The sequence below is a fragment of the Bubalus kerabau genome, chromosome 15 (genome assembly GCF_029407905.1).
Source record: "Bubalus kerabau isolate K-KA32 ecotype Philippines breed swamp buffalo chromosome 15, PCC_UOA_SB_1v2, whole genome shotgun sequence".
In the NCBI taxonomy this organism is placed as follows: domain Eukaryota; kingdom Metazoa; phylum Chordata; class Mammalia; order Artiodactyla; family Bovidae; genus Bubalus; species Bubalus kerabau.
Genome location: NC_073638.1, coordinates 6,137,060 through 6,159,348, shown reverse-complemented (window position 1 = coordinate 6,159,348; position 22,289 = coordinate 6,137,060). Strand labels below are relative to the sequence as shown.

General features: G+C 40.1%; 1 protein-coding gene across 1 annotated transcript; it reads right to left on the bottom strand.

Annotated features, from left to right (window-relative positions):
- Window positions 1-1,577: 1,577 nt before the first annotated feature.
- MMP7 (matrix metallopeptidase 7) lies at window positions 1,578-11,728 on the bottom strand. The gene is made up of 6 exons (XM_055547686.1): window positions 11,595-11,728; window positions 8,511-8,737; window positions 8,277-8,425; window positions 6,425-6,553; window positions 3,983-4,144; window positions 1,578-1,835 (listed from the first exon to the last, which is right to left on the bottom strand). The coding sequence occupies exons 1-6, from the start codon at window positions 11,700-11,702 to the stop codon at window positions 1,807-1,809; spliced, it is 804 nt and encodes a 267-aa protein (XP_055403661.1). The 5' UTR covers window positions 11,703-11,728; the 3' UTR covers window positions 1,578-1,806.
- Between the last annotated feature and the right edge of the window lie 10,561 nt (window positions 11,729-22,289).

Sequence of the window (22,289 nt, the reverse complement as noted above, 5' to 3'; positions counted from 1 at the left end):
TGAAAGGATGCTGGGCAGGTAAAAACAATTAACATGCATTTCAGCTGCAAGATAGTACTGTCTTCTGCTGCCCAAAGCAAAATGCAAACTGGCAAACAAAAAAACAAGAAATGCTTTAAATACAAGACATTTGTTTACTATGAAATTGATGGAAATCACTTAACTTCTCTTGATCTGTTTTATCATCTACAAAATGAGGAATTTTAATGACTTATTCTACATTTTTATCATAGACCTGTTCCATTATGTTTCTAAAAAAATCTTTGAACTCCTATTCATATATACCTTATATTTTGCCTAGGTAGTGGATTCCCCCTCTCATTTTTTGTATTCTTGGAATGGTTTCCTAATGGTTTTGGCAGTATTTCTGAGTTTTGAATTACTGATACATATTGGGTGAAATAACAGATCTTTTCAGGGCGCTTATGTGTGGCATAATTTGTATCAGAAAGAAAGTTAGTTCCAATTATTCATCCCCCCATTTGCAGAGAAAACCATGCAGGGGTGTAGGGAGTATGAAGGAGCAGCTCACATGGAAAAGCCTTTTCCGGTTCTGTGTCCTGCTGAGGGTTAAGCCCCACATGGAGAGTGTTTTTCCCACAGAAACATGGTAGTGAGTCTCTACGCCTGGAAAGGGAGAGCTCCTTGGACTTTAGGAGATGAGCTTCTGAGGGAAGCTACAAGGACTGGGGTGTAGAGATCTGAAGATCAGGAGAGACGAGGGAGGAGGTTGGGGCCTGCGGAGGCCGCTGGCCGGTGGGAAATTCCTGACGCTGGGATGCATCAAGGATGTGAAGGATGAGGATAACATCCAAATGGAGTTTTGGTCAATCAGCGTCCTTGTACAGTGTAAAACGGCACAGTTGATACAGATCTCACAAGGTCTATAGGACTGGTTTGGAGAAAGGAAGAGAGAAGAGGGTGAGCCATATCTGTGTTGCCGTGGGGCAGAGGAGGGGGGCCAGGGCAGCTGTGGTGGGAGAGATGGAGTGAGGTCAGGTCCGGGGGGAGCTTGCCGCTGGGAGTGGCTATGAGAATGCAAATCCTTGGGAATTCACATGTGTTTTGTGGGAAGCACTGGACTACCCAGAATACTCACAGTGAGCGCTCGGCCCAAAGGGTGAGGGGAACTTAGTGTGCTTTTGGGCTCTACTGTCTTGGGTTATATTATACTATACCTGACCTGGTAATAGGTAGGGGCAACTGAACACCCAAAATAATGTGGTGGGGTTACTTATGTTTTTGGTTTCAGCCTTTGATTTCATTGTACGGCATGTCTTCTTTTGCCACAGTCCTCCCAAATAGAAATCATTTTTGTATTCAGTCACTTCAGTCATGTCTGACTCTTTGCAGCCCCATGGACTGTAGCCCGCCAGACTCCTCTGTCCATGGAATTTTCCAGGCAAGAATACTGGAGCAGGTTACCGTTTCCCACTCCAGGGGATCTTCCTAGCCCAGGGATTGAACCCGAGTCTCTGGGGTCTCCTGCATTGGCAAGCAGATTCTTTACTACCGCACCACCTGGGAAGCCAGAATAGTTTTACCAAGAAATAAAAATTGTATTTATCTGTGTTTAACATTTATTGTCATCCACCAAGTGCATCTTGCTTGAGGAGAGTCATAGATGAGTAAGACATACTGATGTCGTAAACAAGGTTATCCGCAAATGGAGAAACATAAAAACCAACCACAATACAAGGTTGGAGGCAGCAAGTGTTGAATGGAAGGCAGGAACAGTGCTCATTAATTCTGGTTGAGAACGGTTACATAGAACCCAATGAATGAAGGTGTGTTTTGCTGAAGTTTCTATTTTTTTCTTGAATCATTTCTCTTTCCTGTTAAGAGACAAAAATAAGAACATTCTGGCATTGTATAACACACACACACACACAAATCCTAAGGCTAAAAAAACACAAGAAGTGTTGCAGTAGGTACTCATTCATCCAGCCCACTTTTCTATGCCTGGGACAAGTTTTGAAGATGAACCTCCAAAGGCTCAAAAGGCAGCACTGAATAGTGTGTAGGCCTTGGGGGTCAGATACTTTTGCATCCTGTCTCTGCCATTTTACCAGCTGCATGATCTTGGGTAAGATACTCCTTATTAACAGCCTCTCTTTGTATTAGATTACCAATCTATAGAACAAGGGCACTAATAATTTACTGGATTGTTGGAATAAACAAGCTAAGGCATGTGAAATGCTTGGTACGCTATATAAACTTGATGCATTTTAGCTATTATTTTTATAATCCTGAAAAGAATATTGGGAATTCTACATTTTTGAGTTTAATCACAGTCTTTTGAATTTATATATTCTGCCCATATCACTTCTTGGGTTAATAAACACCTTACATTTAATACCTATATAATTAAGTCTTGCTTCAATTTATCCAGAAACTACCTCTTTCCAACTTTGACTGGAGGCACCTCACTCTCTAAAACATAGGATTTAAAGCACTAATCCATGAGTTCCATGGTTTTATATAAGGGGAGGTACTAATAATATTTTCTACTTTGTTGGTGATAACTGCCAACAGTTGTCAGTGTTTCGTGAGCTTTTTTGACAGCAGCATCTCCTTAAATAAGAACTTTGAGGTACAATACATGATATTTTCCAAACTGTCTTCTTTGAAATGTTATTCTGAGAGGGCTCAATGGGTGTTCCACACAGAAGGTTGTAATTTAGGAAGCGCTGAATTAAATGAGAGTTTGTTAGGTTCTCTGTAACATCCCGTGTACCTCAAATACAGTAGGTAGTGGTTTTTGAATTTGTTTCTCCAAAGCATCTTTTTTTTTTTGGTGGGGGCTGGGTAGGGGCGGGAATTGTCTGGTCGGCCAAGTGTTCTGGGAACACAATTTGAGAAAAGCTGATTAATAGTAAATTACAGCTTCAATCTGTTATCTTACAGGAGTAATTTCCCTCTGAGGACATTACATTATTTATTATGTGGAAGCACTTTCATTGCTTTTCTGAACATTCAAAGACTCTAAGGTGATCTTTTTGCAGTGTATTCTTATCATCCTGACATTTTTTCCAGAAAAGTTTAATTGTATCTGTTTACTTAAAGATATCATTCTGTATATATTCTCTTTTCCAAATTGCTTTTAAGAGCATACTAAGTAGTGATCAGCTGAATTGTGTAGTAGAAAGTGTGAAGTCATGCAGCCCTGGCTTGGAATCTTTGTTCAAGAACCCAGAATTTGTCTTTGGATGATTTATTTATCTTCTTTGATTCCTACTATTATATTTTCTGCTCTATTACTATTATATTTTCTATAAGGATTAATAAACTCTTTACATTTAATACCTATATAATTAAATCTTTCATTTGTCTGGAGACATAGCTTTTTATCCTTGTCCTTTGATTTCTTTCTCACAATACTCTTTCTGACTTGATCAAGCAAATATGAATCAGTTAATTTTTTTAAAACTGAGTTTGGAACTTGATTAAAACAAAAAAAAATCCCATGTAGATTGGGACATGGGATATTCATACAATCATGACTAACAATTATAAGAAGTCACTGTTTATGGTTAACCCCTTTCCCTATGTACACATGCAGGCAGGAAAAATTAGGTCACTTTTCCTCCTCTAGGGCCAAATCCTTGGGAGTGGAAAGCTACAGGGAAAGGTGTTTTATTCCTCAGTCCATCCCTGTGGGGGAGACTCCTAAAGTGCTTGAATCGAGCAAGAAGTAAGAGCGAGTTGCAGCTTAAAGAAATACCCCTTGAAGTTTCATTTTCATGATTTCATCAAATGATATTATATTACTGAAAACTTAAAATCATAGTATAAATATTCTCATAGTATAAGATAGTTTGATTAGATTTCAAGTATCTAATGTCAAATTTCTCCCCTCAATAGGCTTTTAGAGATATATGTTCCAGTGTGTTTTTCAAAGTAAATACCTATTTCCCAGCCTTTCTCATTCAGGCCTACCATAAGGACACAATGCCTCCTTATGGAAATATGGAAGTATTACCGTATAATAGCTGAATTCCGTTGATATCATCCTGTGAAAGTTTGAAATTCTTGGAATCTTCTTTGCTGTAGGTTGGATACATCACAGCATTAGGATCAGACGAATGACTCAGACCTAAGGAATGGCCAAGCTCGTGTGTTGCAACATACAGGAAGTTAACTCCTGAGACCAAAGAAAGACATACAGTGACTGTAAAAATAACTATATGCATAATAAAATCAAAACAGATAATCAAAATCAAAGTAACTATAAGATACCTAACTCTTTAAATCCTCCATAGTTTTATTATTTGTTTCCAGGCCTTCATGAGGGGGTAGGTTTAAAAGAGGAATCAGAAAAGTAGTACTTTAATCTTATCACCACTTCTGGTTTTAAGAAAATATAAGTTTTTTTCTGCCTATTTGCTTCTTATGTAATCACTCAGCAGTGTTCAGAAGCAGAAAGCAAAGGATTATTATAAAGACCTGAGTTTGAAACCTGGCTCAGCTACTTACTAGCTGGACAACTCTGGACAAATTAATGGGTATTGCTGAGGCTCAGTTCCTCATCTGTTAAATGGAGACAATAATTCCTACCTTATAGATTTGTCATAATAACTTGAATTTCCCAATATCTGAAAAATGATGAATATTCAATAAATGATGAAAGTGAAAGTGAAGTCTCTCAGTCATGTCTGACTCTTTGCGACCCCGTGGACTGTAGCCCACCAGGCTCCTCCATCCATGGGATTCTCCAGGCAAGAATACTGGAGTGGGTTGCCACTTCCTTCTCCAGGGGATCTTCCCGACCAAGGGATTGAACCCAGGTCTCCCGCATTGCAGGCAGACGCTTTAACCTCTGAGCCACCAGGGAAGCCCAATGACAGTGGCTCTGAATAGCAGGAGAGAGAAAGTTGGTTTCGAGAAAGCATGACTGCAGGGCAGGACCTCCAGGCAAGGCTGCAATTTGCTTTTGATTAGTTCAAGTGTGTTAAATATATGTTCTCTCTCCCTCAGACTCATAGATAGGCTTTGCAAATAAGAAGGAAGTTGCGAGTGTGTGAGTTTGAGGGGCCAGAGTTCCAATCATGGTGCATTAGATTGAAGGAAGGTGTCTTTAGTTTACTTTGAGTGGGAAGACGGAAGAATGAAAAACACACGCAAGATGTGAGATGGAAGCAGTGTCATAGTTTTACATAGGTTAGATTTTCACAGCAAGGCATCACTATGGTGGTGAATTCCCACTGCCAAACACAGGTATTCATTTCACTTTCAGGGCCAGGTAGTGGCCAATTTTTTAAAAGCATTGTTTTCAATTAGGATTATTTATCTAGAGCTTCTCTTCATTAGTTTTCTGTTTTGTCTATAATCTTCCACTTTGTAAAATGATGACCACAATGGGCTGGGTTATATTATATATATATATATATTATATATATATTCTGACCAATAATGGCTAATATTAGTGTGTGAGTGCTGTTGCTTCAGCAAAGCTGTGGACTGTAGCCCACCAGGATCCTCTGTCCATGGGATTCTCCAGGCAAGAATACTGGAATGGGTTGCCATGCCCTCCTTCAGGGGATCTTCCTGTCCCAGGGATTGAACCCACATCTCTATGTCTCCTGCATTGGCACGTGGATTATTTATGACTAGAGGAAACTAGGAAGCCCAAATAATAGTAGAATTATATATAATTCTCCAAATATCATAGTCTCTGCCCCTTTTTCCAGAGAAGGCAATGGCACCCCACTCCAGTCCTTTTGCCTGGAAAATCCCATGGATGGAGGAGGCTGGTGGGCTGCAGTCCATGGGGTCGCTAAGAGTCGGAAACGACTGAGCGACTTCACTTTCACTTTTCTCTTTCATGCATTGGAGAAGGAAATGGCAACCCACTCCAGTGTTCTTGCCTGGAGAATCCCAGGGACAGCAGAGCCTGGTGGGCTGCTGTCTATGGGGTCGCACAGAGTCGGACACAACTGAGTGATTTAGTGGCGGCGGCAGCGGCCCCTTTTTCTCCTTTAATTAAAAAACATTTGGGGGATATATACAAAAGAGTTATAATTTATTGAAATATTAATATATTCCAAGCACTATGCTAAGCATTACATAAGCATTATCTCATTTAATTCAAACAACAATCCTGTGAGGTGGGAATTACTTACAGTTCCATTTCACAGATGAGGAAACTGAGGCTAAGAGAAGTTAAGTAACTTGTCCAAAGAGAATGTGACTAATTGGTAGAGGTAGAGCAAATTGAACCCAATGTTGCTTGACTCTGTAGCCCAAGCCTCCATCTTCCATATGTGGAACTTTATGAGCACATTTAAAGCACAGAGGTTGGCAGTTAGCAAGACTAGATAACTATGATTAATCAAAGCAATTATCAAAGTTAGAGAGAGTTAAGATATAGAAAGTTCAGGATTTTAAAAAGGATGCGTAGTAGAAGAGATACAGGATGCTGTACCTATCCCGATACCATCAGTCCAGCGTTCATCCTCATCGAAGTGAGCATCTCCTCCCAGGCCTGGCCCAGGTGCAAAGGCGTGAGCCAGTGTGGCTCCTGGCCCATCAAAGGGATACGGGTCCCCGTGAGCTGAAAGAAAGCAGGGAGATTGCCTTTAAAGACTGAATCTATATCCAGTCATTCCATCTTTTAGTCTATATGATTAGTGAGGTGAAAAAGATCAGTCCAAGCAGCCAGCTACATGACAGGGTGGTTCGGGTATTTGTCACGGGAACTTTTTCTTTCATACAGCTGCTGCTCATCCCTGATAGCCTCCACATTTTGAAAGCTTACTGATGCAGGACTTTAAAAACATTCACATCTAATTTATGGTGCCATCTAAACGTTAAATTTGATCATTTTCCTTTGCCGCATGGTTGCAGAGTGGAGAATATTGCATTCAGCAGGTAATTGAATATCATTTAATGTAAGTTTTCTTAAAAATCTAGCTTATTCTTTGTGAATATAGTAGTTTCTTGAAGAACTGTGCTCAAGGTGTCTTAAAGTGGATTTTGATGTGCTTTTATTTGTGATGCAGAGAAATTTATTTTCAAACTGTTATCTGGCCATATCCAATTTATCTGGTTCTTAAAAAGCATGGAGGGTCGTGATCAGTGCTTTCTATAAGGTTTTCTTCACTCTTGTCAATATTGTGGTTTAAGTTTAAATTTCAGCTAAATTCACAGCACCCAGGAAGTATAATATTAAAGCAGACCAAAAGAGCAACATTTGCCTCTAAAATTTGTAACATGAAGCACCAGTAATTAATAGCAGTGCATGTATATGGGTTTTATCTCCTTAAGCCCTTTAATATAAAATTTTCTATTTTCTGCTTTCTTACTAAATACATGAAAGGTGTTGGCAATAGGCCACAGGGGCAGTTCAATTCTTGGAGACCACTTAGGGCTTTTGGAAGTTGTAACCTCTTCTTTTGCTTATATATGTGCGTGCGTGCTAAGTTGCTTCAGTCGTGTCTGACTCCCTGCGACACTATGGACCGTAGCCTGCCTGGCTTCTCTGTCCACGGGATTCTCCAGGCAAGGATACTGGAGTGGGTTGCCATGCCCTCCTCCAGGGGACCTTCCCAAGCTAGGGATCAAACACGTGTCTCATATGTCTCCTGCACTGGCAGGCAGGTCTTTACCACTAGCGCTACTTGGGAAGACCTTGCTTATAACTTACACACATATATAAAATGATTCATGTTATAAAATAGAGGTTGGCAAACTTTTTCTGCAAAGGACCAGATTTGTGGGCTTCGTGATCTCTGTTGTATTTACTAAAGTCTGTCATTGTAGCCTGAAGCACTCACAGACAATAGGTAAATGAAAGAACATGGCTGTGTTCGGGCTTCCCTCATAGCTCAGTTGGTAAAGAATGCGCCTGCATTGCAGGAGACCCTGGTTCAATGGACATAAGTCTGAGTAAGCTCTGGGAGTTGGTGATGGACAGGGAGGCCTGGCGTGCTGCAGTCCATGGGGTCGTAGAGTCAGACATGGCTGAGTGACTGAACTGAACCGAATGGCTATGTTCTAATAAATATTTATTTACGGATTTGGCACATGGACCATAGTTTGCCATCTTCTGCTATAAAAAGTGGCTCTAAATTAATGGACTAGAAAAAAAATGTAGTAACATTGACATATATGTATATCTTTATATCTGTATCCCATTAATCTGTAAAGAGATTGATGTATCTGTCTATCATCTATCTATATCTCATTAAAGATTTTAAATCTGGAAAACAGGAGGGCACGGATATACACAACAAGCAAAACAACACACAGGATCAGCCTGAAGGAATCTTCCTTACCTCTTCTTGCAAAGCCAATCATGATATCAGCAGTTCCCCATCTAACTCTCTTAAACGTCAGTGGGATTGCTTCGCTCCATATTTTGAAGGCCTTGGCCACTAATTGATTCACTGTGGTATGTGGTAAGTCTGAAGTATATGACATGATCCTGGTAGCAAGCAAGAAAACAATGTTTGACCTTTTAGGAAAAAGACTATATTGCTTTTGCCAAAATGAGCCAAAGCAAAACTGACCTGTAGGTAACTACTTTAGAAGTCCATTTTGGATGATTTGGGAATAGCGAAAATTCTGCAACATCTGGTACTCCACATCTGGGCTTCTCCATGATCTCTATAATACGGGGGCTTAATATTCCAGTTATAGGCAGGTGAAAGAATCCTTCCATCCGCTTGAGTCTGACTTCTAAACTATTGGCATTCTTAATTTTTGAGTCAGATGAATAAAATCTCTTAAGATAGTCCTGTTGGAAAGAGTAATTGATTTGTAATTCTTGTTTGTTGTCTTCTTTTATCTCAGAAGTCTGCACATCTTTGCCTCTGATTCCTATGGACCCAAATAGTAGTTTGAAGGCAGAATAGTTACATAGTAACCAGGTAAAACAAAAGTGCATTCATGAGAAGAAAATTTAATATTGATGATGAATCATTGCCATTTCATTTCATGGCCAAAAGAAAAGAGTCCCTCTATTTTTCTGTTATCCCATTGTATAATTTTAAAACATAGACTTGTTTTTAATAGTCAGGAAGAGTGCCCAGTTTGCCCTCAAGGTGTGCACCTGAGGTCTGCCCTTGGCATCAGAGACCCTTTGGGTAGATCCAAAGTCACCCAGCCCTTTCTAAGATGCTCTGGAGGTCAGTTCCCCTGAGGTTAAAGGTTTTAACATTTTAGTCCTGGGAAAGGAAATTAGGATATTATTTCATTTAATATATGTATTTTCTAGGTGAAGAAATCAAAACTCATAGTAACTAAATGGTGTGCTCCACAGTCACGTATTATGTTAGTAGGCAAACTGGTCCTGAGTTTCTTGACTGCTTGCCAGGCCAGAGCTCTTTCCATAGCTAAATTCTTTGTAAAACACTTTTTGTGAAGCTGTAAGGTAAAGCAGGTCTCTTAGGTGTGTTCCATGTGCAGTTAGGTCCCTGGGAATTTCTTAAAGGACCCCAGTGAATGGGTGTGAGGATATTTATTTTTTCCTAAATAGGAAAAAATAGAGTGAATGAAAATAACAACAGCAGCAGCCTCCCAAGAACCTTGATGAAGTACTTACTAGTGGCAGGGACTATACCAAGAGCTTTATATGCTTATCTTATTTAAACCTCATAACCACCCTGGAACTTGGGTATGGCAATACTCTCCTATTTCACATTTGAAGAATCATGGCTCAGAGAAGGGAAATAACTTGCATGAAGTCACCCCAGGAGTAACAAAAGGAACGGGTATTTGAACTCCAATTCTGATTCCAAAGCCCATTTCCTCAGAAAAACCTACAGCATCATGTTAATGTGTGATAGTGCCATCAAAATGAGTTAGGTTTATGAACTTCACATAAGTACCCTTAGCAGTAAGGTGCTCTCTCTTCCTGTTCCCAAGGACTGTGTTTCATTCAATACAAGTACTCACTGTTCATCCATGACAGTTGGGAGTTAATCCCTGATTTAAAAACAAATAGCTCATTTTCTCCCTTCCAGAGCTATCAGCTTTGCAAAGACACCCTCTGGAAGAAATCTCTCGGTATCCTTGAGATGACTTTTCCTACCTTCCTTTAAAACTAGAGAACCTCCCTCTAGTTTACTGGCAATCTGCACCCTGGGTGGAGGGGCTCAACACTCCTGCAAGTGGACTCCCTCTGGAGAATCCAGAAGGTGGAACCATATGAAATGGACCTTTTTCAGATCAAAAGAAAATAGTCAAATAGGACCTCCCTGATGGTTCAGTTGTTAAAACTCTGCCTGCCAATGCAGCGGACATGGGTTTGACCCCTGCTCTGGGAGGATTCCACATGCCGGGGTGCAACTAAGCCTGTGTGCCACAGATACTGAGCCTATCGTCCTCACAAGAGATGGCACCATGATGACAAGGCTATGCATTGCAACTGGAGGAAGCCCGCACAGAGCAACGAAGACCCAGCACAGCCAAAAATAAAATAAATACTTTTTAAAAATGGTCAAATATCAGTAATTTCATATGGTTCAATCCAACACATTACAGGGACTTTCAAAAAAGTCAAAGTTAGTGTGAGATAAAACTCAACTTTTCTTATGCTTAAAGCTTAAATTTATAAACAATTCTTTTACCAAGTAATAATTACGTACACTTTGGGCTTCTCTGGTGGCTCAGCCTGTAAAGAATCTGAAGCAGAACCCAAGGAGGCTTAGGTTTGATCCTTGGGTCAGGAAGATCCCATGGAGAAGGGAATGGCCACCCACTCCAGTATTCTTGCCTGGAGAATCCCATGGGCAGAGGAGCCCTGTGGGCTGCAGTCCATGGGGTCGAAAAAGACTTGGACTCGACTGAACCACTAACACTTTCTGTCCCTCACTCACATTAGGATAATTATTAAGTAATATATTGGAAAGTACATGACTTTTGAATCAGAACTTGTTCTTGACTCTTGTCTCTACAGTTAGCAAGTATGTGGGATGTGAATCAACTTTACTTTGGTTTCTTCTTTTTCCCAGGATAGAGCTGAGGATTCAATGACACCACGTTTACGATGTATTTCATAATCTGAAGTTGTTACATACACGATAGCTGGTATTGTTACCACTTCATTTATTTGCTAGACTCCTCCAGGTATGAAACACAGTATTACTGTCTCCACTGGATATATGAGAAAACCAAGTCAGAAGTTCATGCCTCACCCATCATCATCGGTTTATCAGCAGGAGAGCTGCAACATCTACCCTCATTTTCTGTTCTCAAGTCTCTCCATCACTAGGGTCCTCATCTTAAGAAGCATCGCTTTGCTCTTTATGAGCATATCTTGAGTTACAATACACTGTAGTGGTCGTGAAAGCTTCAATTTCTATAGTATGTCTCAGGGATATTGCTTCACAACACCCCCATTTGATTGATATCATTGTATCTTCAGCTAGAAAACTGAAGCTCAAAGGTTAATAACACGCCTCTGTCCATCCATGCAGTCGAGTGGAGGAGGTGGAACTTGAATCCCCTTTGGGCAGGCTTCAGAGCCTGCACTTAATCGCTACTTGATTAAAGCATATATTGCCTTTATAATAGGGAAAGTTATTAAAGTGACAAAGCACAGTTTGTCTGGAAAGTCCGTGGCGGCCCGGGAGAGAGGGCCAGAGACGTACCTGAGCCAGCTGCCAGCGCGGGTCGCCCTCGCCTCCCGGGCCCGGGCCGAGTGGCAGGGCCGGGCTGCCGGGCAGCAGGCACGCGGCGCATAGCAGCGCCAGCCGCATAGCTGCCTCCTCGCACTTACGGGGCATCTGGTGTTCTGTGCCGGAGGCTGGAGGAATTTATATGGCTTCTTAACCTTGAATGTGGAAACAGGTGACTCATTTGAGTGTTTTCTTTGTTTGGAATGTCTTACGGGGCTTTGAAAAGCGTGTGTTATCTTTCATTAACGACAACGAGGAAGTATTATGCCCTTATTGGAAGGAAGCACACAACGGATTTGTCTTTCAAAGGATTTTTTTTCCCACTTGTCTACTGTATAAATTTAACCGGTGAGAAGACATATTTTCTTTGCCAGAATCAAATTGCTACTTGTTTTTTTTTTTCTTTCTCATTTTAAAGCCTTTATTTGTGCATTCATTTTTGGCTGTGCTGGGTCTTCGTTGCTGCGCAGGGTTTTCTCCGGCTGCAGCCAGTGGGGGCTACTCTCTGGCTGCGGTGCGCAGGCTTTTCATCGCGGTGGCTTCTCTTGTTGCGGAGCACAGGCTCTAGGGTATGCAGGCTGCAGGAACTGTGGCATGGGGGCTCAGCGGCTGGGACCCCCCGGCTCTAAGCACAGGCTCAGTACTTATGACAGATGGGCTTAGTTGCTCCTCTTCCCAGATCAGGGATCAAACCATGTCTCCTGCATTGGCAGGCAGATTCTTTACCACCGAGCTACCAGGGAAGCCCTCAAATTGCTACTTAGACATGTCTTAAAAAAAAAAAATTATTATTACTATTATTATTTTTTTACTTTACAATATTGTATTGGTTTTGCCATACATCAACATGCATCCGCCACGGGTGTACACGTGTTCCGACATGTCTTCTCAATGAAAAAATCGAGGCAACATTATAAACAGGACATCTGTATTTTAAACAATATTAAAAAAAAGTGAAACGCATAGAAAAATACTAACACATAAAATATGCAAATAGTTAAGTCATGATGAAGCAAACGCTGTAACTGCCTCCAAAGTCACAGAGGGGAAGTCATAGTGTTTACACTGTGCACGTTCCTGAGTATACTCTACTGTAGCACGTTGTTTATTTCTGAATTTTCTGCAGTTAGCTTAAAATGTATTTTGTTTTGAACTTTTGCTTTGTTGCCCATGTTTAGTCATGCTGATTCTGTGCCTTTTGTAAAACAACGTTGCCTATAGCCTGAAATATATAGTATAGCCTATTCTTAAGGCTCTGGCTTTTAAGAGTCCATTCTTTTAGAGATTAAAGAGTTGCAGAAGAAACAATAGCATTTGTCCTGTTGGAAGTTTACAGGAACACTGTGACTGACCTACATGGGCAGCTGCAAGAACAAACGATTCCTCCATCAAGAAGTTGGCAACAACCAGCCATGCCCCTCTCTTGTCTCACCTTTAAAAGTGATTTGCTGAAACCCTTTGAGGAGTTGGGGGTTTTTCAGATACAAGCCACCTGTCCCCTTGCATGATCCTGCAATAAATCTTTCTGCTCCAACTACTGATGTTTTGGTTTGTTTCATCCCACGTGCATTGGGCACATGAACTTGTGTTTGATAACAATAGCTTTAAATGATTTTTTCAAAAGAAGGAATATCAAGTAGACTAGGTGAATATTTGAGGGCAAGGGGCATCAGGAAGAAAACTTTTCCTAAAACCAGCTACAAATACTTCCTAAATTGTTTTGATAATTCTTTCTTTGTAGATATATTTTTATTCATCATAGCAATTCTCTCTTTTGTGCGTAAGACTTCACTCAGGAAAGAAAACTTTTTCCTGAACTGTCTTTGAGCTAGTACCATTAAGTATATTTCTATGTCCCCAAATTTGTGTTGTCGTTTAGTTGCTAAGTCATGTCTGACTCTTTTGAGATCCCATGGGACAGTAGCCTGCCAGGTTCTTTTGTCCGTAGGATTTCCCAGGTAAGAATATTGCAGTGGGTTGCCATTTCCTTCTCCAAGGAATCTTCCTGACCCAGGGATCCAACCCACATCTCCTGAATTGACAGGCAAATCCTTTACCACTGAGTCACCTGAGAAGCCCTTGCCCAAATTTACTCATTCATAAAACAAAAACATTCTTTTATCCATTGTATGTGCTTGGTCCTGGGGATAAAGGAGTCAGTATACTCTGAACTTAATTATCTTGTAGGGAGACATAATGGAATCATCTTACAGAGCTTAAGTGAAATATTAAACTAAAAATATGTGTAGAGTCATTTGTTGCTAAATCTGGAAAACTTGTTTTGGTCCTTACCACATTTGATCACAGAGGGGCAGTTGATGCCTGTCTTCTTTCATGAAAGGCTATCTTCCCTGGGATTCTGTGGTAATACATTCTCTTGTTTTTTCTTCTATTTTGATCCTGATTTTCCTGTTTAAACTCCTCTTGTGTCCACCTCTTAACTATTGGTGATCTTTAAGTTTCCATCAGTGGCCTTTACTTCTTGTGCTATGAACATTCCTTCAGTTCAGTTCAGCTCAGTCTCTCAGTCGTGTCCGACTCTTTGCGATCCCATGGACTGCAGCACGCCAGGCCTGCCTGTTCATCACCAACTCCCAGAGTCCACCCAAACCCATGTCCATTGAGTCGGTGATGCCATCCGACCATCTCATCCTCTGTGGTCCCCTTCTCCTCCCGCCTTCAACCTTTTCCAGCATCAGGGTCTTTTCAAACGAGTCAGTTCTTCATGTCAGGTGTATTGGAGTTCAGCATCAGTCCTCCCAATGAATATTCAGGACTGACTTCTTTAGCATTGACTGGTTGGATCTTCTTGCAGGCCAAGGGACTCTCAAGAGTCTTCTCCAACACCACAGTTCAAAAGCATCAATGCTTTGGTGCTCAGCTTTCTCTATTAAGACTATTAGTCCAACTCTCATATCCATACATGACTACTGGAAGAACCATAGCCTTGACTAGACAGACCTTTGTTGGCAAAGTAATGTCTCTGCTTTTTAATATGCTGTCTAGGTTGGCCATAACTTTTCTTCCAAGGAGCAAATGTCTTTTAATTTCATGGCTGCAGTCACCATCTGCAGTGATTTTGGAACTCCCAAAATAAAATCTGTCACTGTTTCTATTGTTTCTCTATCTATTTACCATGAAGTGATGGGACTGGATACCAATATCTTAGTTTTCTGAATGTTGAGTTCTAAGCCAACTTTTTCACTCTCCTCTTTCACTTTCATCAAGAGGCTCTTTAGTTCTTCACTTTCTGCCATAAGGGTGTTGTCATCTGCATGTCTGAGGTTATTGATATTTTTCCTGGCAATCTTGATTCCAGCTTGTGCTTCATCCAGCCCAACATTTCTCATGATGTACTCTGCATGTAAATTAAATAAGCAGGGTGACAATATACAGCCTTGACGTACTCCTTTTCCTATTTGGAACCAGTCTGTTGTTCCATGTCCAGTTCTGACTGTTGCTTCCTGACCTGCATACAGATTTCTCAGGAGGCAGGTTAGGTGTTCTGTTATTCCCATCTCTTTAAGAAATTTTTCACAGTTTGTTGTGATCCACACAGTCAAATGCTTTGGCATAGTCAATAAAACAGAAGTCAATAAAACATAGTCAATAAAAACAGATGTTTTTCTGGAACTCTCTTGCTTTATTGATGATTCAACGGATGTTGGCAATTTGATCTCTCCTTCCTCTGCCTTTTCTAAATCCAGCCTGAACATCTGGAGGTTCATAGTTCATGTACTGTTGAAGCCTGGCTTGGAGAATTGTGAGCATAACTTTGCTAGCATGTGAGATGAGTGCAATTGTGCGGTAGTTTGAACATTCTTTGGCTTTGCCTTTCTTTGGGATTGGAATGAAAACTGACCATTTCCAGTCCTGTGGCCACAGCTGAGTTTTCCAAATTTGCTGGCTTATCGAGTGCAGCATTTTCACAGCATCATCTTTTAGGATTTGAAATAGCTCAACTGGAATTCCATCACCTCCACTAACTGTTCATAGTGATGCTTCCTAAGGCCCGCTTGACTTCACATTCCAGGATGTCTGGCTCTAGGTGAGTGATCACACCATCATGGTTATCTGAGTCATTAAGATCTTTTTTGTATGGTTCTTCTGTGTATTGCCACCTCTTCTTAATATCTTCTGCTTCTGTTAGGTCCATACCGTTTCTGTTCTTTATTATGCTTTATTATGCCCATCTTTGCATGAAATGTTCTCTTGGTATCTCTAATTTTCTTGAAGAGATCTCTAGTCTTTCCCATTCTGTTGTTTTCCTCTGTTTCTTTGCATTGATTACTGAGGAAGGCTTCCTTATGTCTCTTTGCTATTCTTTGAAACTCTGCATTCAAATGGATATATTGCCTTTTCTCCTCTGCCTTTTGCATTTTTCTTTTCTCAACTATTTGTAAGGCCTCCTCGGACAATCATTTTGCCTTTTGCATTTCTTTTTCTTGGGGATGGTATTGATCACTGCCTCCTGTACAATGTCATGAACCTCCATCCATAGTTCTTCAGGGACTCTGTCTATCAGATCTAATCCCTTGAATCTATTTGTCACTTCCACTGTTTAATTGTAAGGGATTTGATTTAGATCACACTTGAATGGTCTAGTGGTTTTTCCTACTTTCTTCAGTTTCAGTCTGAATTTGGCAATAAGGAGTTCATGATCTGAGCCACAGTCAGCTCCCAGTCTTGTTTTTGCTGACTGTATAGAGCTTCTCCATCTTTGGCTGCAAAGAATATAATTAATCTGATTTTGGTGTCAACCATCTGGTGATGTCCATGTGTAGGGTCTTCTCTCGTGTTGTTGGAAGAGGGTGCTTGCTATGACCAGTGCATTTTCTTAGCAGAACTCTATTAGCCTTTGCTCTGCTTCATTCTGTACTCCAAGGCCAAATTTGCCATTACTCCAGGTATCTCTTGACTTCCTACTTTTGCATTTCAGTCCTCTATTATGAAAATGACATCTTTTTTTGGGTGTTAGTCCTAGAAGGTCTTGTAAGTCTTCATAGAACTGTTCAACTTCAGCTTCTTCAGCGTTACTGGTCGGGGCATAGACTTGGATTACTGTGATACTGAGAGGTTTGCCTTGGAAACGAACAGAGATCATTCTGTCATTTTGGAGATTGCATCCAAGTACTGCATTTTGGACTCTTTTGTTGACTATGATGGCTACTCCAGTTATTTTAAGGGATTCTTGCCCACAGTAGTAGATATAATGGTCATTTGAGTTAAATCCATGCATTCTAGTCCATTTTAGTTCACTGATTCCTAAAATGTCAATGTTCACTCTTGCCATTTCCTGTTTGACCCATGATCTCATATCACTCCACAGGTTCATTTACTGTCCATACTTTAATCATTTCCAAGCTTGCTTAAATCTCATTTTCCTGGACTTAATAATATCTTTCACTTGGATGCTATCAGGATAAAGGAAATGTTTACATATCACTTATCTCATTCCCTGGCATAAATTTAGCCTAAATCTCTTCCTTATAAATTTGTATTTCCTATTGCATTCTAGGAATGTTCATTTGGATGTTCTACAGGAACTACATGATAAACTAAAGTCATGGTCTTTCTCATCAGTCCTCCTCAGCTCTGTGTTTTTATTTCAGTGAGCGTTAGCACAGCTCACATTTGCTTTTGTGACTCTGTAGGCATAGTGTAGGTCTGGAGCCAAAGTTCTGACTCTGGCTTTCAAATTCAGGATGGCAGCTAGAGTGGTGGACATACTGTACAGCGCAGAATATGGGTGCTGCAGTCCATGGGGTCACAAAGGGTCAGACACGACTGAGCAAATGAACTGAACTGACAGAAATTAGAGCCAAGAGTTTATAATAGCTAAACCTTTAACAATTGTGAATCACTATGTTCTACATCTGAAACTCATGTTGTGCATCAACAATACTTCAATAGAGACAAAATATAATACATGTTTAAGTCTTTAAAAATGCACACAGAAAATAAAATATAAAACATTGAAAAAGGAAAAAGAAATAATACTTGCTAAGGAAAGCAGAAAAGCCAAGAGCAATCGAATTTCAACAATATTAATGACTGTAATTTAAAAATAATTCAAAGACGAATTATTGAGCTCTTACTCAGGCCTGGTTTTTAATGTACCCTGTGCATTATTTCACATAATACACAAAGTAATCCCATGAAGCAGTGTAATAGTCAGGGTCCAGTTGAGAATGACAGAGATCGCCTTACCTAGTTTTAGAAGAAAGGAAATAGAGGAAGGACTTTCAGAACAATACCATAAAACTTACCAGTCAAAGAAACCACTCCTTCCATATGCAGGATCCTGGGAAATCAGAGAGCTGCTCTCTACATCAATGGTCCCAGAATTCCACACTTTATATTTGTCATCTGTCTGACTTATTTCATCAAGCATAATGTGCTCTAGGGTCTCCTGCATTGCAGGCAGATTCTTTGCCATCTGAGTCATCAGGGAAGCCTTAGGCCATCCACATTGCTGCAAATGGCATAATTTCATTTTTGATGGCTGAATAATATTCCATTGTGTGTGTTTGTGTGTGTGTGTGTGTGAGAGAGAGAGACTTCTTAATCCAATAATCTGTTGATGGGCACTTGGGTAGCTTCTGTGTCTTGGCTATTGTATATAGTGCTGCTGTGAAAACTGGGGTTGTTTGTATATTCTTGATTTAATGTTCTCATTTTTTCCAGATAATCAAGAGTGGTATTTCAGGATCATATGGTATTTCTGGGCTTCAGCATAGAGAAGATGGTTCAATCCCTGGGTCAGGAAGATCCCTTCGAGGAGGGCAGAGCAACCCACTCCAGTATTCTTGCCTGGAAAATCCAGTGGACAGAGAAGCCTGGGGTGCTACAGTCCATGGGGTCACAAAGAGACTGAAGTGACTTTGCATGGAGGCATGATATTTCTACTTTAATTTTTTGAGGAAAGTTCATACCGTTTTCTATAGTGACTGCCTCAATTTACATCCCCACCAAGAGTGTACTAGGGTTCCCTTTACTCCACATCCTCTCCAACATTTGTTATTTGCAGACATTTTGATGATAGGTATTCTGACAGATGTGAGATGATACCTCATTGTGGTTTTGATTTGCATTGCTTTAGTAATTAGTAATGGTAAGCCTCTTTTCATATGTCTGTTGGTGATCTGCATGGTCTCTTTTGGAAAAATGTCTATTTAAGTCTTCTATGCCCTGTTTGATTTGGTTGTTTATTCTTTTGAATAAAAGTAGGTGTTTTTTATATATATTTTGAGTATTAACTCCTTATTGGTCATATAATTTGCAATATTTTCTCCCATTCTGTAGGTCATCTTTTCATTTTATTGGTGGTTTTCTTTGCCATGCAAGAATTTTTAAATTTAATTAGGTTCCATTTGTCTGTTTTTGCTTTTGTATCCTATGCCTTTAGAAATAGATCTTGGGAAATATTGCTGTGCTGTTGTTCAGTTGCCAAGTCGTGTCTGACTCTTTGTGACCCCATGAACTGCAGCACTCCAGGCTTCCCTGTGCTTCACCACCTCCGGGAGTTTACTCAAACTCATGTCCATTGAGTTGGTCATACCATCCAACCATCTCATCCTCTGTCGTCCCCTTCTCCTCCTGCCTTCAATCTTTCCCAGGACCAGAGTCTTTTCCAATGAGTCAGCTCTTCACATCAAGTGGCCAAAGTATTGCACCTTCAACTTCAGCATCAGTTCTTCCAATGAATAGATCCTGCAAAATATTGCTATTTATGTCAAAGAATGTTCCGCCTATATTTTCTTCCAGGAGTTTTAGGGTTTCCAGTCTTATATTTAGGACTTTAAACCATTTTGAGTTTATTTTTGTATATGGTGTTAAGGAATGGTCTAATTTCATTCTTTTACTTATTGTGGTCCAGTTTTCCCAGCACCATTTATTAGACACTGGCTTTTTTTCTGTTGTATGTTATTACCTCCTTTGTCATAGATTAATGAATCATAGGTGTGTGGGTTTATTTCCGGACCCTTTATTCTGCTCCACTGATCTATGTGTCTGCTTTTGTGCCCGTGTTATAGTGTTTTGAATACTGTAATTTTGTGCAATTTGAAGTCAGGGAGCATGATAGCTCCAGATTTGCTTTTTAAAGATAGCTTGAGGAATTCAGAGTCTTTGTGATTCCATGTAAATTTTAGGATTATTTGTTCTAGTTCTGTGTAACGTGTAACGGGTATTTTGATAGGAATTGCATTTAGTCTGCAGATTTCCTTGGGTACTATGGTTATGTTAACAGTATTAAAATTTCCAGTCCAAGAACACGGCCTATCTTCCCATCTGTTTGCCATCTTTAATTTCTTTCATCAGTGTCTTACAGTTTTCCAAATACAGGTCTTTCATGTCCTGAGGCAGGTTTATTCTTCAGTATTTTGTTCTTTTTGATGCAATTGTAAATTGTATTGTTTCCTTAATTTCTCTTTCTGATAGTTCATTGTTATGTGTATGGAAATGCAACAGATTTCTATATATTAATTTAGTATCCTGCAGTTTACTGAATTCATTGATGAGCTCTAGTTTTTTGGTGGTGTCTCTAGGATTTGCTATGTGTTGTATCATGTCACCTGCAAACAGTGACAATTTTACTTCTTGCTTTCCAATATGAAAGTGCTATCTATTTTTGTATTATACTTTATAATATAATACTAAAAGTTTATACCATAATAGCAAATATTCTTATAAAGTTTACAGTGTACTTAGCTCTAAGTGTTTAACATATTGTTAAATCCTCAAAACACAGCTGTGGTAGGTACTATTATTTTCATTTTTTTTACAGTTGAAGAAACTGAGGTGTAGAGTTTAAGCAACTTACCCAGTGCATGCATGCTCCATTGTATCTGACCCTTTGCGACCCCATGGACTGTAGCTCACCAGGCTCCTCTGTTCATGAAATTTCCCAGGCAAGAATACTGGAGTGGATTGCGATTTCCACCTCCAGGGGATCTGTCTGACCCAGGGATTGAACCTGTGTCTCCTACATGGAAGGTGGATTCTTTACCGCTTACTGCTGAGCCACCAGGGAAGCAACTTGTCCAGTATCACACAGCTGTTAAAGTGGCAGAGACAGGCAGTCTATCCTATTCGTCACTGTATAGTACTGCCTGTATCATGGGATGAAATATTGTTTCATAAATTACTTCAAGGTTATTTCCTGACTCAATGGGACTACAAGGTCCTTGAGAGCAGAAACTTGTCTTTTTTTTTTTTTTTTTTGCTGTGTGCTCCACTTTGCGTGTCCTCCAAGTTATTTTCTCTTTTTGTATGTACCTTAAAAACTTTTTAGTTTAAAATAATTTTAGATTTTCAGAACATTCTTAAAAATAAAACAAGGAGTTCCTAAATACCCCTTACCCAGCTTCCTTTAATATTAATATCTTACACAACCATGATCTTTATCAAAATGAAATTAACATTGGAATATCACTTAACTAACATACAGACTTTATTTAGATTTCACCAATTTTTTCAATAATTTTTTTCTATTCGAGGGTCCAATCCTATATACCAAGTTGCATTTGGAGTCTTACTGTTTTTTAAATCTGCAAATAAGCAAGAGAGGAAAGCTGACTATAGGGGCCAATCTGATAATGATATCCAACAGTCTAACTCTAAATATTCAGAGTTTTTAACCACCAGGTTTTCCTCCTTAGTTTTCAGTGATAGCAGTATAAATTTCTGTGCTTTGAAGTAGGCCAGTATGACACACAAAGTTCAACATTTAAAAATAAATGTGTTTTTTTGTATTTGAATAAGGAGAAAATTCAAATTGGATGTGTAATTCTGGTAATTACATTTAATTCCATTCCTCTTAAAAGCATTGTTATTAAAAAAGCCGAAGGTTTGTTGACCACCTATTACTGTTTGGTAAGTACTTTACATGTGATTTTGCTGTTAATCATCACATCAATGCTAGAAGATAATTTTAGTGCAAAGACGTTAGTTTTTGTTTGGCAGTTTTTATTTTTGTCACTGCCCTTCCCCAACTTGGTATGATCTCCCGTTTGTGGATTGCCCACCTGGCGGCTCTATGGCAATGCTAATGGGCACCTCCTCCAAGAGGACTGATGCCAACACACTGCACCTCCCAGGACTGCTGTTGCCAGTGCTCCAAACCCGAGGTGGGCCACAGTGGACCCACACCTCCGCAGGAGACCCCCAAACACTCACAGGCAGGTCTGCTCAGTCTCTGGTGGGGCCACTGCTCCTTTCCTCTGGGTCCTGGGTGCACAAGCTTTGTCGGTGCCCTCCAAGAGTCTTTGTTTTCCCCAGTCCTGTGGAAGTTCTGTAATCAAGTTCCGATGACCTTCAAAGTCAGATTCCCTGGGGATTCCCAGTCCCTTTGCTGGATTCCCCAGGTTGGGGAATGCAGGGCCTGATGTGGGGCCAATCATACCAAAAAGGTTTTTGCACTGTTGCAAAGGTTCCTGGCCCCACTGCCGCTAAACTAGTTATGGCTCTCACCATCCCTCCTTTCGGTGTTTGCATGAGGTTTTTTCTTTTTTGAAACGTATTCATTTATTTACCAAATATTTATAAAGCATAAGGAGTACGTCAAGGCTGTATATTGTCACCCTGTTTATTTAACTTATATGCAGATTACATCATGAGCAACGCTGGACTGGAAGAAACACAAGCTGGAATCAAGATTGCCGGGAG